General features: G+C 45.6%; 1 protein-coding gene across 1 annotated transcript in view; it reads left to right on the forward strand.

Annotated features, from left to right (window-relative positions):
* The window catches only part of LOC115458055 (killer cell lectin-like receptor subfamily F member 1), a 32990-nt gene extending 19873 nt beyond the window's left edge, over window positions 1-13117 (forward strand). The window contains exons 5-7 of the mRNA XM_030187845.1: window positions 4066-4214; window positions 8407-8489; window positions 12407-13117. Of these exons, the coding sequence (XP_030043705.1) occupies window positions 4066-4214; window positions 8407-8489; window positions 12407-12551 (377 nt within the window). The 3' untranslated portion in view covers window positions 12552-13117. The remainder of the gene's footprint in view (window positions 1-4065; window positions 4215-8406; window positions 8490-12406) is intronic.
* Window positions 13118-16975: the final 3858 nt, after the last annotated feature.

Below are 16975 nucleotides of genomic sequence, written 5' to 3' on the forward strand. Positions count from 1 at the left end.
CCCTCCCACCCTAAAAAAATAACTTTCCAACATTTTTTGCCAGCCTCTATGCCAGCCTCAAATGTCATACCCAGCTCCATGACAGCAGTATGCAAGTCCCTGGAGCAGGTTTTAGTGGGTGCAGTGCACTTCAGGCAGGTCCCACCCCCCTACCTGTTACACTTGTGGTGGTATTGTTGAGCCCTCCAAAACCCACTGTACCCCATATAGGTGCCCCCCTTCACCCCCTAGGGCTATGGTAGTGGTGTAGAGTTGTGGGGAGTGGGTTTTGGGGGGATTTGGGGGATCAGGTACCCAAGATAGGGGAGCTATGCACCTGGAGCTATTTTACTATTATTTTTATTTTTAGAAGTGCCCCCTAGAGTGCCCGTTGGTGTCCTGGCATGTTAGGGGAGCCAGTGCACTACAAATGCTGGCTCCTTCCACGACCAAATGCCTTCGATTTGGCCGGGTTTGAGATCGCCGGCATTAGTTTCCATTATCTGCGAAAACCGATGCCGGCCATCTCAAACCCGGCCAGCTCTGACATTTCACCGGGGCCAACCGTATTAGCGAAGAAAAAGATGGCCGGCCATCTTTTCGGAAATACGGTTTGCTCCGCCCATTTACGGAACCGGCCCCGGAGATGGCCGGCCATAGAGATGGCTTGGCGCCATTCGATTATGCCCCTCTATATGACTTTGCCCCTGTGACAAAAAAATGGTAAAATAAAAATGGTTGAAACCAACATTTCTGGAAACGACAAGAAAAATGACAGAAAACAAACATTTCTGGCTGTCCATTTTCTACATTTCTATGTTTGATTCTACCACGTCTCTGGAATAAAGTGTGGAGTTACGTCACTTCCTGGAGGAGTGGCCTAGTGGTTAGGGTGGTGGACTTTGGTCCTGGGGAACTGAGTTCGATTCCCACTTCAGGCACAGGCAGCTCCTTGTGACTCTGGGCAAGTCACTTAACCCTCCATTGCCCCATGTAAGCCGCATTGAGCCTGCCATGAGTGGGAAAGCGCAGGGTACAAATGTAACAAAAATAAAATAGATACTATTGGAGATTCTACATGGAATATTGGAGGTTCTACATGTAATGTGCTACTATTGGAGATTCTACATGGAATGTTGCTATTCCACTAGCACATTCCATGTAGAAGGCTGCACAGGCTTCTGTTTCTGTGAGTCTGACGTCCTGCACGTACGTGCATGACGTCCAGACTCACAGAAGCAGAAGCCTACACGCCCACATTGGTGATCTGCAAGGGCCGACTTCTACATGGAATGTTGCTAGTGGAATAGCAACATTCAATGTAGAATCTCAAATAGTAGCAACAGTGGAGGAGTGGCCTAGTGGTTAGGGTAGTGGACTTGGTCCTGGGGAACTGAGGAACTGAGTTCGATTCCCACTTACAGGCACAGGCAGCTCCTCTGTGACTCTGGGCAAGTCACCTAACCCTCCGTGTAAGCCGCATTGAGCCTGCCATGAGTGGAAAGCGCGGGGTACAAATGTAACCAAAAAAAACCCTACTGACTTTGGTTCATCCTAAACAAACCTCATTTCTGGAAATAGCAATGCTTCTTCCCTTCCTGCCTTCTCATCTGCCCTAGGGCAGCCCTTACCGCCACCAACTGAGGTGAAATAAGGACTCCTGTGCTAACCTGGTGGTAACTGGACAGGAAGCAACACTGCCCATTACCCCCAGGTACACACTGGCGCTACAAAAATAAATATATATTTTTTGTAGCGCAGGATATAACTGCGCTAGAGGTGGGAACTGCTTCCTTTTTAATGATAGATAACCCCATGTTGGGCTTACCCCCGCTTTGTAAAAGGGGCCCACAGTGTTGTACTTATTATAATATAATAGATAACAAATCAGGTGTTTAGTTTGGAATAATAAGAAGATATATAATACTAATGACAATGATGTGTGTATTTCAGGCTTGTTTTCAAAATCCAACACAACCTTGTCAGGTTCTGTGGAGAATCATACCAATCCAGGGTCAGTTTCTGGACCTGGTCCACTGTGCCAGCATCATCAGGAGATGGAGGTGAACTGAAGGATCTCTGTAATATGAAAGGTAAAACCCAAATCCTCCTGTCTGATCACTCAGATCGCTCTATTGAGCTCGATGATGCCTAATGCAGGGGACAGTCCCCTTATCTAAGCACTTCAAGAACAGACAGTGTAGGGGATGTTCTCAAGGTTGCAGAAGAAATGGTGGATAGAACAATGACACAGGATACTGAGTTGAGCAGCTGTAGTCCCTGAGAATCACATGCTCATCTTTTCTTCAAGAACACCCAAAATGCATATGTTCAACTGAGCTTCTAGCCCTAAATATTCAACTCAGTTATCCTGGAAAACAGACCAGTTTTTCAAGGTTTGAAGCATCTACCATGGCCCTAAATACTGCACCACCCTGCCTGACCAGCACAGTTTCCAAAATTCCTGAAATATCATAAGCACATAAGCACCGCCACGCTAGGAAAAGACCAAAGGTCCATCAAGCCCAGCACTCTGTCTCCGACAGCGGCCAATCCAGGCCCCAAGAACCTGGCAAAAACCCCAAATTTAATAACTATCAATGGACTTTTCCTTCAGGAATCTATCCAGACCCCCTTTAAACTCAGCAAGGCCAGCTGCCTTCACTACGTTCTCCGGCAATGAGTTCCAACTACGCGCTGAGTAAAGAAAAACTTTCTCTGATTTGTTTTAAACCTACCACATTCTAATTTCATCTTGTGTCCCCTGGTTCTATTATTGTTAGAAAGTGTAAACAAACACTTCACATCCAGGGTCCTCGGACTGCTACACAGCTTGATCAGAAGACAAACTTCCAATTCATGTGTAGAGGCCTGCCAGGTACATAGTAATATAGTTACTATTGAAACATAGTCAATAAAGGCAGATAAAGACTCCCCCACCTCACCCCAGGCTTTTGTGTAGGGTTGTAACTGAAACTCATTTAGCTCATCCCTGTTTTCTTGGTAGTGCAAGAAAAGTAATTGCCCCATGGTTTGAGCTGTAGCACCACCCAGTCCAGGAGCCCTCAGTGCTTGGTTCTCTCCTCGTGCCATTCAGAGTTCATCTGTGTTTATCCCACAACTTTTACATTCCATCGTGTATTTTTGTCTCCAGCACTTCGTCGGTGAGGGCTTTCCAGGCCTCCATCATCCTTTCTATCCCTACTTCTGCATTAATGCCTTTCAATAATTTCAGCAATTATATTTTAGCTTTCCTGTCTCATCTCTTCTCTTCTCGGCTATACATGGTTAAGTCCTTGAGTTGCATCTCATATGACCCTGCGCTATTTTGGTTGCATTTCTCTGGACTTGTGTTGCCTCCTTCAATTCTGATTGAGATATATCTTCCAAGACTGAACCCAGTAATCCAAGTGAAGACTTAGCAATGACCTGTACACAATTCCATAACAGGCACTGGAAAATCAACAAACGTTTTTGGCCTGCCCAGCTCAACAGAGAAGGGAGATGAAAATGATAAATGGGATGGGACAACTTCCCTATGATGAAAGGCTAAAGCGGCTAGGACTCTTCAGCTTGGAGAAAAGGCAGCTGAGGGGAGATATGATAGAGGTCTATAAAATAATGAGTGGAGTGGAACGGGTAGATGTGAAGCGTCTGTTTACGCTTTCCAAAAATACTAGGCCTAGGGGGCATGCGATGAAGCTACAATGTAGTAAATTTAAACGAATCGGAGAAAACGTTTCTTCCCTCAACATGTAATTTGGTAAAGGCGTTTAGCTTAGCAGAGTTTAAAAAAGGTTTGGACGGCTTCCTAAAGGAAAAGTCCATAGACCATTATTAAGTTGGACTTGGGGAAAATCCACTATTTCTGGGATAAGCAGTGTACTTTTTTGAGATCTTGCCAGGTATTTGTGACCTGGCTTGGCCACTGTTGGAAACAGTCTTTGGTCTTTCCCAGTATGGCAATACTTTTGTACATATGTAGCCTTTCCAGGAAAAGTACTACTGAAGAACAAGGGGGCTGTATTACACTGTATTTATGAACTGCATTAACTTCCCTTTATATTTGTTTCTCTGTGCACCTAGGGAAGTGTGAGCTCTGCCCTAATGATTGGGTGCAGCACAGTGGAAAGTGTTATTACATCTCAAAAGAAAGAAAGAACTGGAATGACAGTAGATCCTTCTGTCTGCAGATTAAGTCACGCCTTGCTGTATTTGATCAACGACAAGGACAGGTATAATGGAAACCTGATAGCAACTTTGTGGTTGGCACTTCTCAAAACAAAGAGTCTCAGGGGGTAATTCCTGCACTTTTAAATCACCACTATGGCAGGGTGATTTGTTTTTAAAGCACTGAACTGCTCATAAATACTACACCGCTACCTAACCAGCGATTTCAGCAAAGGAGGCAGGAGACCAAACTTATGCATATTGACCCCTTTAACGTGTTGCAAGGGAATACTGACTTGCACGTTAGCCGATCTATTCTCTCTCTGGAAATTTGACTATCAGGCTCATTTTCGAAAGAGATGGATGTCCATCTTCCGACATAAATCGGTACTTGGACGTCCATCTCTCAGAGACGACCAAATTGGTATAATCAAAACCAGGTTTTGAACATCTCTAACTGAAGTCTGTCGCAAGGACATCCAAATTTCAAGGGGGCGTATCAGAGGCGTAGTGAAGGAGGGACTTGGGGTTTCCTAAGACTTGGACGTTTTTGACCCATAATCAAAAAAAGCAGAGACGTCCATGACTACAACATGGACGTTTTCACCCGGACGTGTTTTTATTACGAATAAGGTACAAAAAGGTGCCCAAAATGACCAGATGACTACCGGAGGAAATCGAGGATGACCTTCCTTTACTCCCACAGTGGTCAATAACCCCCTCCCACCTCAAAAACATCATTAAAAATATAACGTGCCAGCCTCTATGCCAGCCTCAGATGTCATACTCAGGTCCATGACAGTGCATGCAGGTCCGTGGAGCAGTTTTAGTGGGTGCAGTGCACTTCAGACAGGCGGACCCAGGCCGATATCCCACCTACCTGTTACATTTGTGGAGGAAACAGTGAGCCCTCCAAAACCCACCAGAAACCCTTTGTACCCACATATAGGTGCCCCCTTCACCCGTAAGGGCTGTGGTAGTGGTGTACAGTTGGGAGAAGTGGGTTTTGGGGGGCTCAGCACACAAGGTAAGGGAGCTGAGTACCTTGGAGCATTTTATAAAGTCCTAGGGTGCCCAATTGCTGTCCTGGCATGTCAGGGGGACCAGTGCACTAGAAATGCTGCTCCTTCCATGTCCAAATGGCTTGCATTTGGACGTTTTTGATTTGGACGTCTTTGATTTCGAAAATCGCCGAAACCCAAGGATGTCCAAATCTAGGGACGTCCAAATCTAAGGACGTCTTTGATATTTTTGAAACGAAAGACGGATGTCCATCTTTTTTTTGAAAATAAGCGTTTCCCCAACTCCGGATTTGGACGTTTTACAAAGACGTCCAAATCCCAACTTAGACGTTTCTTTAGAAAATGCCCCTCTATATCTCTTCAGTTGTAGTTAACATTCTGAAAAGAGAATCTGGGCATCTACATGGTTTGAGCGTGCTAAGTTTTAGCACATGCTAAAAATGCTAACATGCCTTTGTAAATAGGGTCCTTAGTGCCTCCTAAATAGGGGGCCATTAGTGCTTTCATCTTAATTTGTTTGCTGGACTTGCGTGCTAAGAGAAAAATGAAGGTGGGCCCTGCAAAAATATAAAATAAAAAAAGTTCTTTTTAATAGCAGCATTCAAAATAGCTTAGCATGCTGACAATCGAGCCAAATAGCGCTGGACTAGTGCCAGAGTTAATCTGTGCAGGATGTTCAGAGGGACTTCTGCCAGCTGAAATGTAATTAAGATTTGGGCACCGATCTGGCAACGTGCTATTCTGCACCTATATTGCACCAAGTGCAACTCAAAAAGGGGCGTGGCCATATGAATGGCATGGAGGGGGAGGGCCAAGGTATTCATCAAAGAAGCGGCCAGTGTTATAGCGAGGACCTTCACCCAATTTGCATGCCAGGATTTAAATCAGGTTTCGGCTAGCATACGTCCTTATGACCAAAGCAGAGCGCCAAATTCAGCACTGAATGTTATTCTATAAAGCACCAAATTTTATCAGTGATGATTTTCCGGTGCTCCGTGCTATGCTATAAAGAGCGCTCGTCTTCAATTTCCAGCTCCATTTATAGAATTTAGCACTATCCAGCTTATTTTCGAAAGTGATCGCCGGCCATCTTCTGACACAAATTGTGAGATGGCCGGCGATCTCCTGAACCCGGCCAAATCGGTATAATTGAAAGCCGATTTTTTGACACCCTCGCCGGTTTCCCATCGCGGAGGCGGCCAAACTTCAAGTGGGCGTGTCGGCAGTGTACAGAAGGCGAGACGTGGGCATGCTTACGAGATGGCCGGCTTCAGCTGATAATGGAAAAAAGAAAAGCGGCGATGATGAGCATTTTGCCAGCTTCACTTGGTCCCTTTTTATTCATGACCAAGCCTCAAAAAGGTACCCCAACTGACCAGATGACCATTGCAGGGAATCGGAGATGACCTCCCCTTATTCCCCCACTGGTTACCAACCCCCTCCCACCCTAAAAAAATAACTTTCCAACATTTTTTGCCAGCCTCTATGCCAGCCTCAAATGTCATACCCAGCTCCATGACAGCAGTATGCAAGTCCCTGGAGCAGGTTTTAGTGGGTGCAGTGCACTTCAGGCAGGTCCCACCCCCCTACCTGTTACACTTGTGGTGGTATATGTTGAGCCCTCCAAAACCCACTGTACCCACATATAGGTGCCCCCCTTCACCCCCTAGGGCTATGGTAGTGGTGTAGAGTTGTGGGGAGTGGGTTTTGGGGGGATTTGGGGGATCAGTACCCAAGATAGGGGAGCTATGCACCTGGGAGCTATTTTTACTATTATTTTTATTTTTAGAAGTGCCCCCTAGAGTGCCCGGTTGGTGTCCTGGCATGTTAGGGGAGCCAGTGCACTACAAATGCTGGCTCCTTCCACGACCAAATGCCTTCGATTTGGCCGGGTTTGAGATCGCCGGCATTAGTTTCCATTATCTGCGAAAACCGATGCCGGCCATCTCAAACCCGGCCAGCTCTGACATTTCACCGGGGCCAACCGTATTAGCGAAGAAAAAGATGGCCGGCCATCTTTTTCGGAAATACGGTTTGCTCCGCCCATTTACGGAACCGGCCCCGGAGATGGCCGGCCATAGAGATGGCTGGCGCCATTCGATTATGCCCCTCTATATGACTTTGCCCCTGTGACAAAAAAATGGTAAAATAAAAATGGTTGAAACCAACATTTCTGGAAACGACAAGAAAAATGACAGAAAACAAACATTTTCTGGCTGTCCATTTTCTACATTTCTATGTTTGATTCTACCACGTCTCTGGAATAAAGTGTGGAGTTACGTCACTTCCTGGAGGAGTGGCCTAGTGGTTAGGGTGGTGGACTTTGGTCCTGGGGAACTGAGTTCGATTCCCACTTCAGGCACAGGCAGCTCCTTGTGACTCTGGGCAAGTCACTTAACCCTCCATTGCCCCATGTAAGCCGCATTGAGCCTGCCATGAGTGGGAAAGCGCAGGGTACAAATGTAACAAAAATAAAATAGATACTATTGGAGATTCTACATGGAATATTGGAGGTTCTACATGTAATGTTGCTACTATTGGAGATTCTACATGGAATGTTGCTATTCCACTAGCAACATTCCATGTAGAAGGCTGCACAGGCTTCTGTTTCTGTGAGTCTGACGTCCTGCACGTACGTGCATGACGTCAGACTCACAGAAGCAGAAGCCTACACGCCCACATTGGTGATCTGCAAGGGCCGACTTCTACATGGAATGTTGCTAGTGGAATAGCAACATTCAATGTAGAATCTCAAATAGTAGCAACAGTGGAGGAGTGGCCTAGTGGTTAGGGTAGTGGACTTTGGTCCTGGGGAACTGAGGAACTGAGTTCGATTCCCACTTCAGGCACAGGCAGCTCCTTGTGACTCTGGGCAAGTCACCTAACCCTCCGTGTAAGCCGCATTGAGCCTGCCATGAGTGGGAAAGCGCGGGGTACAAATGTAACAAAAAAAAACCCTACTGACTTTGGTTCATCCTAAACAAAACCTCATTTCTGGAAATAGCAATGCTTCTTCCCTTCCTGCCTTCTCATCTGCCCTCTCCTTTTCCACATTCATCCTTCTTTCCTTTCCAACTTAGAAGTTATAGTTAGTTGTAGAGCTACAACTTCTAAGAGTTCAAGATGTTTTCTAGTGACTTTGCTTCTCACTCCCTACACCACCAGTTAGCACTTTAGAATGAACATAGTATTTCATCAAATGTCATCATTCCAGTTATTTTTCCTTTACCTTTAGGAGTTCAGAAAAAATCATACAAAAGAGAAACAAGAAATCTACTGGGTTGAATGTCTGAGGGAGGAGAATGATGATGGTTGCAGGTGAGTAGCAAGAAACTGTGACCAAAAACATAAGTTCTGTTTTATTATTTTATCAACCTAATTTTTTTCTCTCCTGTAAAATTTGTGGTTTATTGTGGTTTATTGTGCTTGCATAGAAAATTCTGGCAAAGAAGCTGGTTTTCTTTTTGTTCTATCTTTATCTGGTTACCTATCCCAGTAGTGATCCGAATATCACCGACACCTGGATAAGAAATGCTGCCCAAGATATACCCAGATATTCAGTGCTTGCTAGTATCCGGTTAATTTCACGTGGAGGGGCATAATCGAATGGGGATGACCATCTCTAAGGGCACCCATCTCTAAGGACGTCCCGGTGAAGGGGCGGGGAAACCCATATTATTGAAACAAGATGGGTTACCATCTTCCATTTCGATAATACGGTCGGGGACGCCCAAATCTCAACATTTAGATCGACCTTAGAGATGGTCGACCTAAATGTTGAGATGGTCAACCTTAGAGATGATCGTCCCCAGTTTTCGACCATAATGGAAAGCGAGAACGCCCATCTCAAAAACGACCAAACCCAAGGCATTTGGTTGTGGGAGGAGCCAGCATTTGCAGTGCATTGGTCCTCCTCACATGCCAGGACACCAACCGGGCACCCTAGGGGACACTGCACTGGACTTCAGAAATTGCTCCCAGGTACATAGCTCCCTTACCTTCGGTGCTGAGCACCCCAACCCTCCCCCAAAACCCACTCCCCACAACTGTACACCACTACCATAGCCCTAAGGGGTGAAAGGGGGCACGTACATGTGGGTACAGTGGGTTTGTGGTGGGTTTTGAAGGGCTCACATTTTCCACCAGAAGTGTAACAAGTAGGGGGGTGGGCCTGAATCCATCTGCCTGAAGTGCACTGCACCCACTAAAACTGCTACAGGGATCTGCATACTGCTGTCATGGAGCTGGGTATGACATTTGAGGCTGGCATAGAGGCTGGCAAAAAAAAAAATTATGGTGAGAGGGGGTGGATGACCACTGGGGGAGCAAGGGGAGGCAATCCCCAATTCCTTCTGGTGGTCATCTGGTCAGTTTGGGCACCTTTTTGAGGCTTGGTCGTGAAAACAAATGGACCAAGTAAAGTCGACCGAATGCTCATCAGGGAGGCCCTTCTTTTTTCCATTATCAGCCGAGCATGCCCATCTCTTAAGCACGCCCCAGTCCTGCCTTCGCTACGTCTCCGACATGCCCCATGAACTTCGGTCGTCCCCGCAATGGACTGCAGTTGAGGGTGCCCAAAATCGGCTTTCGATTATGCTGATTTGGGCGACCCTGAGAGAAGGATGTCCATCTCCTGATTTGTGTCGGAAGATGGGCGCCCTTCTCTTTCAAAAATGCCCCTGAGAGTGTTTGCATATAGAACACCCACAGCAGCCAACATTAAAACAAATGCTGACTGACACAGACTGAATATTGATCCCTATGTGTTTGTCCACCTGGAATAAAAGGATAATTTCATGTATGAGGGTCCTTTTATTAAGCTGCACCAGGCACTAACATGCACCTAATGCAGCTTAAATGGGCTTACCATAGGTCATACTCAGACGTCCTATGGAAAGTTTGGCTTTAATGAGCGCAAACCATGCATAAAGGAATTTTATAATTTTTCCATGAAGGGGGCTGAGAGTGAGCATTTCTACACTAATTAGTTAGCATGTCTATATTACTATATGGTAACTGAGGGCAGTGCCGTAGCGAGGGCGGCTGACACTCGGGATGGGTCGCCGCTGCGCACCCCCCTCCGGGTGCAGCATGGCGGCCCCCCCTCGGCGCGCACCCTCCCGGAGCGCATTGTTACTTACTCTAGAAGCGAGGGGCGGGCGGAAGAGCTGATCCGCCCCCGAGTCCACGTCGCTGGGAGCTGCGTCGGCTCCATTGGTTCCTTGCTCTCTCTGCCCCGGAACAGGAAGTAACCTGTTCCGGGGCAGAGGGAGTAAGGAACCAACGGAGACAACACCCCCCCCCAGCGGCATGCACCCGGGGCGGACCGCCCCACCGCTCCCCCTTCCTATGCCACTGACTGAGGGCCCCTTTTACCAAGCTGTGGCAAAAGTGTTTTTCACGAGTGCCGAGGCCCCCTTTCACTGCAGGTGGTAAAAGGGAAGTCTCTCTTTCCTGTAGGAAATGGCAACTGGCAAGTAAAGCACTTGCTGCATGGCCATTTCGGGGGGGGGGGGGAGCCCTTACCGCCACCCACTCAGGTGGTGGTAAGGGCTGACGAACTATCCTGGTGGAGATCAGGCAAGATTACTATTCTAATTGTTACACTTGCGGTAGAAAGTGTGAGCCCTCCAAAACCCACCAAAAACCTACTGTACTCGCATATAGGTGACACCTACAACCATAAGGGCTATTGTAGTGGTGTGCAATTGGGTACAGTAGGTTTTTGCTGGAATTTGGAGGGCTCTCCGTATAATATAAGGGGGTAATGGTGAGATGTATACTTGGGGCCATTTATGTGAAGTCCTACAAAGTGGGCTGTGGTAAGTGTTCATACCCTAATTTTTGTTAACAGCTATGTGCTAATAACAATATTAGCACATGACCATTAATTTGAAAAATAGAAAATCAACCTTTTTTTTCCCACAACTTGGTAAAAAGATCCCTTGGTCTGCGAGAACCATGTGTGCAGCGCATAGGTTTTGATTTTATTTCATTGCCATTAAAAGGAGCAACAGAATAACTCTGAGAAGGAAAAAATATGGAATCCATCAGTAGTAAGACAGACATTGCCAGCTTTTGAATGATGTGTCATTGAAGAAAACTCATATGATGGTTCTGGAGTGATCTTTTGCGACCACACAGTTTGGGCCAGAGGAGAATGTCAGCTCGGAGCCACAACTCTATAGCCTTGCTCTTAAATTACATTATACAGAAGTATCTGATTAATATTTATTCTAAAACAAAAATTAAGTCTTTGCATTTTGGAGCTGAGAACTCCAAACACAGGTGTATAAGCTACTTTCCTTAGAAACACATATGAAACCATGTAACTGCAATAAAAGGCTTGGCCACCAGATGTCAACATTGCTCAAAGAAGTACTCTGGTATCTAGGCCTTCTTAAAAATCATATGCATTCGCTGATTTTGCATACATTTTCCTCAGGGATTTACCTTTGGCAAAGCAAAGCCATGACTGAGTACAGTCTTTTCTCTGTAGATATAAAATCAGAGAAACGCTTTAGTGAACCAATTCTAAAGCCATGAAATGAGACATGAAATGAGATTGAAGGGGGGCAGACTCAGGAAAGATATCAGGAAGTATTTTTTCACGGAGAGGGTGGTGGACGCTTGGAATGCCCTCCCGCGGGAGGTGGTGGAGATGAAAACGGTAACGGAGTTCAAACATGCGTGGGATATGCATAGAGGAATCCTGTGCAGAAGGAATGGATCCTCAGAAGCTTAGCTGAAATTGGGTGGCGGAGCAGTTGGGGGGAAGAGGGGTTGGTGGTTGGGAGGCGAGGATAGGGGAGGGCAGACTTATACGGTCTGTACCAGAGCCGGTGATGGGAGGCGGGACTGGTGGTTGGGAGGCGGGAAATACTGCTGGGCAGACTTATATGGTCTGTGCCCTGAAAAGGACAGGTACAAATTCAAGGTAAGGTATACACATATGAGTTTGTCATGGGCAGACTGGATGGACCATGCAGGTCTTTTTCTGCCGTCATCTACTATGTTACTATGTTACTATGCCATGCAGAATGATGAAATCTTTCCCTGAAGAGTCTTTTAAATGAACCTAATTCCACAAATGTGTTTTTCTGGGCACTTACAAGTATATAAGTTAAAGATGAATGAGAGACAATGTCCAGTTTCTTTCATTCTGCAGCCTTTTATTTTTCTTATCTTTATTATTTTCATTGTTTTGTTATTGTTCCTTTGTCTCTATTCCATAGACCTCAACAAGATGAAGAAAGCCATTGTTGTATTCTCAATGAGAAAAACATTACCACTGAACACGGGGGCAATGTAAACAAGTGGATTTGTGAGAAGAATGTCACCAACTTTACAGCTATTTTAGACAGGAGCTTAGGGGACTGATTAGCAGAACCTCGGCTCTCTATCAGCTCAAGGATCAAGGGTCATGGATTTGATATACTGCCTTTCTGTGGTACCAACCAAAGCAGTTTACGTTTCTCATATGCAGATTCTTTCTGTGTCCCTAGTGGGTCACCTGAGGTTTGCAATGTAGACTCCCCACTTTCTTGGAAAGGCCTTGATTGATGACTAAACAATGGTTGTTGGTAGATAAGAATCACCAAGTTCAACCTTGGCCTGGTTTAGGCATTCAGGGAACCAGAGTAGAAACTGAGGAGGGGGCTCGATAACTACTTCATGCATCCTATAGTAAATTGGCAATCTGCATGCACAAAAAATATTTTAATTTTTCTGAAGAGACGGAATGTATAGGGGGTAGAGTAGGACACTTTCCGCATTTCATATCATATCCCACATTGACCTGCATATTTTCTCCCCTACCTTCACCTCTCTTGAAGATCAGGGCATCAGTCACTACTGAAGAGTGTGTCTTTTCTCTCTGCTCTTGGTTTTATAACTTTCCCTACTCAACTATCTTTTCCCTATCACTATTGTAGTTGATTTCTTGATTTTTCTACCTAATGCAGCAAAAAAAAAAGGAGTACTGCAAAATGTTACATTAATGTTTCTGAAATGTTTTTCATTTTGTGTATTAATTATACATATTTTAACTAGACTTTGAGCCCGTAAAAACGGGCTATTATAGGAAGGGGGGGTTGAAAGGCCCGCCCCCACCGCCGAGTTTGCCGCTGCCCCTCCCCCTCCGAGTTCGCGCCCCCCCACCGAGCCGTCACCACCCACCTTCCACCCGGCCGGGCCCTCGCTCCGCTATTGAAACAGCGAGGATCCGGGAACGCAGCACTGAGCTCTGCTGAGCTGCCGACGTCGGCCTTCGTTCTTCTTCTCTGCCTGTCCCGCCCTCGTGTGACGTAACGTCGTCGAGGGCGGGACAGAGGCAGAGAAGAAGAAGGAAGGGCGATGTCGGCAGCTCAGCAGAGCTCAGTGCTGCGTTCCCGGACCCTCGCTGTTTCAATAGTGGAGCGAGGGCCCGACCGGGTAGAAGGTGGGTGGCGGCGGCGACTCGGGTGGGGGGAGCGTTAGACGGCGGTGTCCCTCCCTCAGCAATGCGCAGTACAGACCCTCTGTGTTCCGCCCCCCCGTCATCACGTATTGACGATGGGGCGGGGCAGAGAAGGTCTCTACTGCGTATTTGCGAGTGAGTACGGTCACTCGCCGTTTATATGTTTGATTATAACCTGCCTAGACACATGAGGCGTGGGTTATACGTGTTTAAATCAATGTAGACAGGCATAGGTCAACATTTAAACTCAAGTGTCAATTTTACTTTATTTTATTTTGTAATGCTAGCTGCAGTATTTTCAAATATTCCTGGAAGGTTAGCACCAGCTACTGCCCAGGTAAGTGTTTCTGAATATCAGGTGGATAATCATTTGAAACAGAATTCAACAACATCTTGACAAAAGAAATACCAGTTGCAGTTGAACGGACTTTACAGCAATTATACCCTAGAAGAGAAGCCTGGTGCTGACGTCATAGGTTACCCTTAAGTGCAGCCAACCACACTGTAGTTCTGGAATGAGGTAAGAAGTCTTTGTATTCATATTGCAATAACTAGTGAGGATGATGTAGCCTAGTGGTTAGGGCAGTGGACTTTGATCCTAGGGAACTGAGTTTGATTCCCACTGCAGCTCCTTGTGACTCTGGGCAAGTCACTTAACCCTCCATTGCCCCTGGTACAAAATAAGTACGTGAATATATGTAAACCGCTTCGAATGTAGTTGCAAAATACCACAGAAAGGCATTATATCAAGTCCTATTTCCCTTTCCCCCTTTCCCTTATGACATCACAATATCAGAAGTGAACCAAGTATTGGGCAATCAAGCCATTGTGACATCACTGATGAGGTTGGCTCTTATTGGTGGAATGAGTGGAGGAGTAGCCTAGTGGTTAGTGCAGTGGACTTTGATCCTGGGGAACTGAGTTCGATTCCCACTGCAGCTCCTTGTGACTCTGGGCAAGTCACTTAACCCTCCATTGCTCTAGGTACAAATAAATACCTGTATATAATATGTAACTGCTTTGAATGTATTTGCGAAAACCACAGAAAGGCAATATATCAAGTCCCATTACCTTGGAGAAGGTGGTTACGGTATGGACTTTCCAAGGCCACTCACCTGGAAAGAAAACCTAATGCTGTCACCAGATGGATCCTCTTCTTGAGTCAAGCAGAAATTATGCTGCAGTAAGACCCAACCTACTGGATTTTTCTCATCTGTAGATGATGGATGCATCATTCACCCTCCTGCTTCAGTCTCTCTATCCTCAAGCCATAAAACGTGAAATGAGAATTCTGGTGCACCTCCAGTGTTGGACTGTCATACAGTTCGATTCCCAGAAATATCCTTAAAGTACACAGCCTAGAGATTCGTCATTATCGAAAAATGGGAACCTGTGAGAGAGCAGAAACAAAAAGATTTCTGAAATGAGACAAAGCGGCAAAACACTCTCTGTGCCATCTGTGACAAACTGCCAATCCTGTACCTATATGAGAATGAATTAAAGCCACCATACTTAGCTTCTGAAATAAGTGTGAATTTTCAAATCATTTAACTCTCTAAGGGGCCCATTTACTAAGCGGTGGTAATCGGGCAGTGCCACAATGGGTGCTGGTAAATTCTTCCCTCCACCCAATATGGCCATGCGGTAAGTGAAAACTTACCATGTGGCTGGGTTTTTTTTGGCCTTTTTACCCCCGTGGTAAAAAGGGCCTCAGCATGTGGCAAAAATGGCCCCCTGCTGCTAGCACGGGGCCCTTTTTACCACAGCTTAGTAAAAGCTACATATAATGCATATATTGGAATGGCAGAGAAATTTAGCTGCCATTTTACTAAAAAAGTGTGGTAAAATCTGGGCTTAAAGCACTAATATGAGATTTCACATGGGATTTTTTAGGGCCTGGCACACAGGAGCAGGAGAGAGACAGACCTGGAAGCAGGCAGGCAGGAAGAAGCATGCTGGTGAAGAGACCCCCCCCCCACACACACACACACACACACACTTGAACATTGGGCCTGTGGTATTTCCATCCCCACTCTCGGCAGCCCTGGGGGGTCACACAACACCTGCATATATGACAATCAGCATGTTTTATTACAGTAATCATTTTTTTATACCAAGAAAGCATGACAATTACACTCAAAACGTTATGCACTTAAAAAAATCCACACACAATACTGTGTGTTTTCCATTCAACAAACCCTGTTCACATAAGTCTGTAACTGTACACATCATATTGTGTATTGACAGTCATAAACCATTCCCTCCCATTCCTTTCATTTTCTGTATGCAAAAATTAGGAAATCACCTGCAGCTGACGCATTTTCCCAGTAACTGAGAAGCAAAAGCCAGTGCTGGTCTGTGCCCTGATAGTGACTGAACAGATTTGGATGGACTGGAGTGGGGTTTTTCAGGGGCTTCGATGACAACTTCAGAACTTTTAGGACAAGGACCGTGCTGGGCAGACTTCTAAGATCTATGCCCTGAAAATGGCAAGGACAAATCTAGATCAGGTATATATATAGACAGAGTATCACATCATACCTTAGGCTACGAGTTAATCTTGTTGATCAGACTGGATGGGCCGTACAGGGCTTTACCTGCCGTCATCTACTTTGTTACTGTGTTCTCTCTGTACACTTTTAAAATACTGCAAAAATTTGCATACCCTTATAGTTTACTGCACTTTGGCAGGTATCTCAGTTCTAATCCCCAGTTCTGTAAATTCTGTTTGTGATCCTGGGGAAGTCGCTATCTCCCTATGCCTCAGTTCTAATCCCTTGCTTTGTGGCTCTCTCTCTGTGTGACCTGGACAGTCAATTTATCTGCCCTTGAACAGGGGCACTTCCTGGATCAAGCACAGAGGCTGTTTTTGACTTTATGATCAGGGTAGTCAGCACAAATGGCAATATAATCCAGGAATGTCACTCTAATGTATGGAAAAAGTGCAATTAGTTAAAAAAAAACATCCAATATGCCAGCAGATACTGAAAATATCGTTCAGCAGCCCAGCATAAGCAAACCTTTGCCACTGTTATGGTGACAAAATATCACCATTTATTCTGCTTATTATTTCTTTATTTCTAGTACACATATGGAGAGCTGGACATATGCACCTGAGGCAGCTTCCTCTAGTGAGATCACAGAGAAATAAGATATGCTAGGAATGTATTTATTGTGTAAAATATGGTTAAGATGAACAAGATATAATGATCAGGAATATAAGAGAAAGAAAGAAAGAAACCAATCGCAGTAACGAGGGTTTTTAAGTGGGTTCTGAACATGGGATATGACCCAAAATAGGAAATGGCCCAGCAACAAGTGAGACCAATGTTCCAGGTGTACAGTT

The sequence above is a fragment of the Microcaecilia unicolor genome, chromosome 14 (genome assembly GCF_901765095.1).
Source record: "Microcaecilia unicolor chromosome 14, aMicUni1.1, whole genome shotgun sequence".
Lineage (NCBI taxonomy): Eukaryota > Metazoa > Chordata > Amphibia > Gymnophiona > Siphonopidae > Microcaecilia > Microcaecilia unicolor.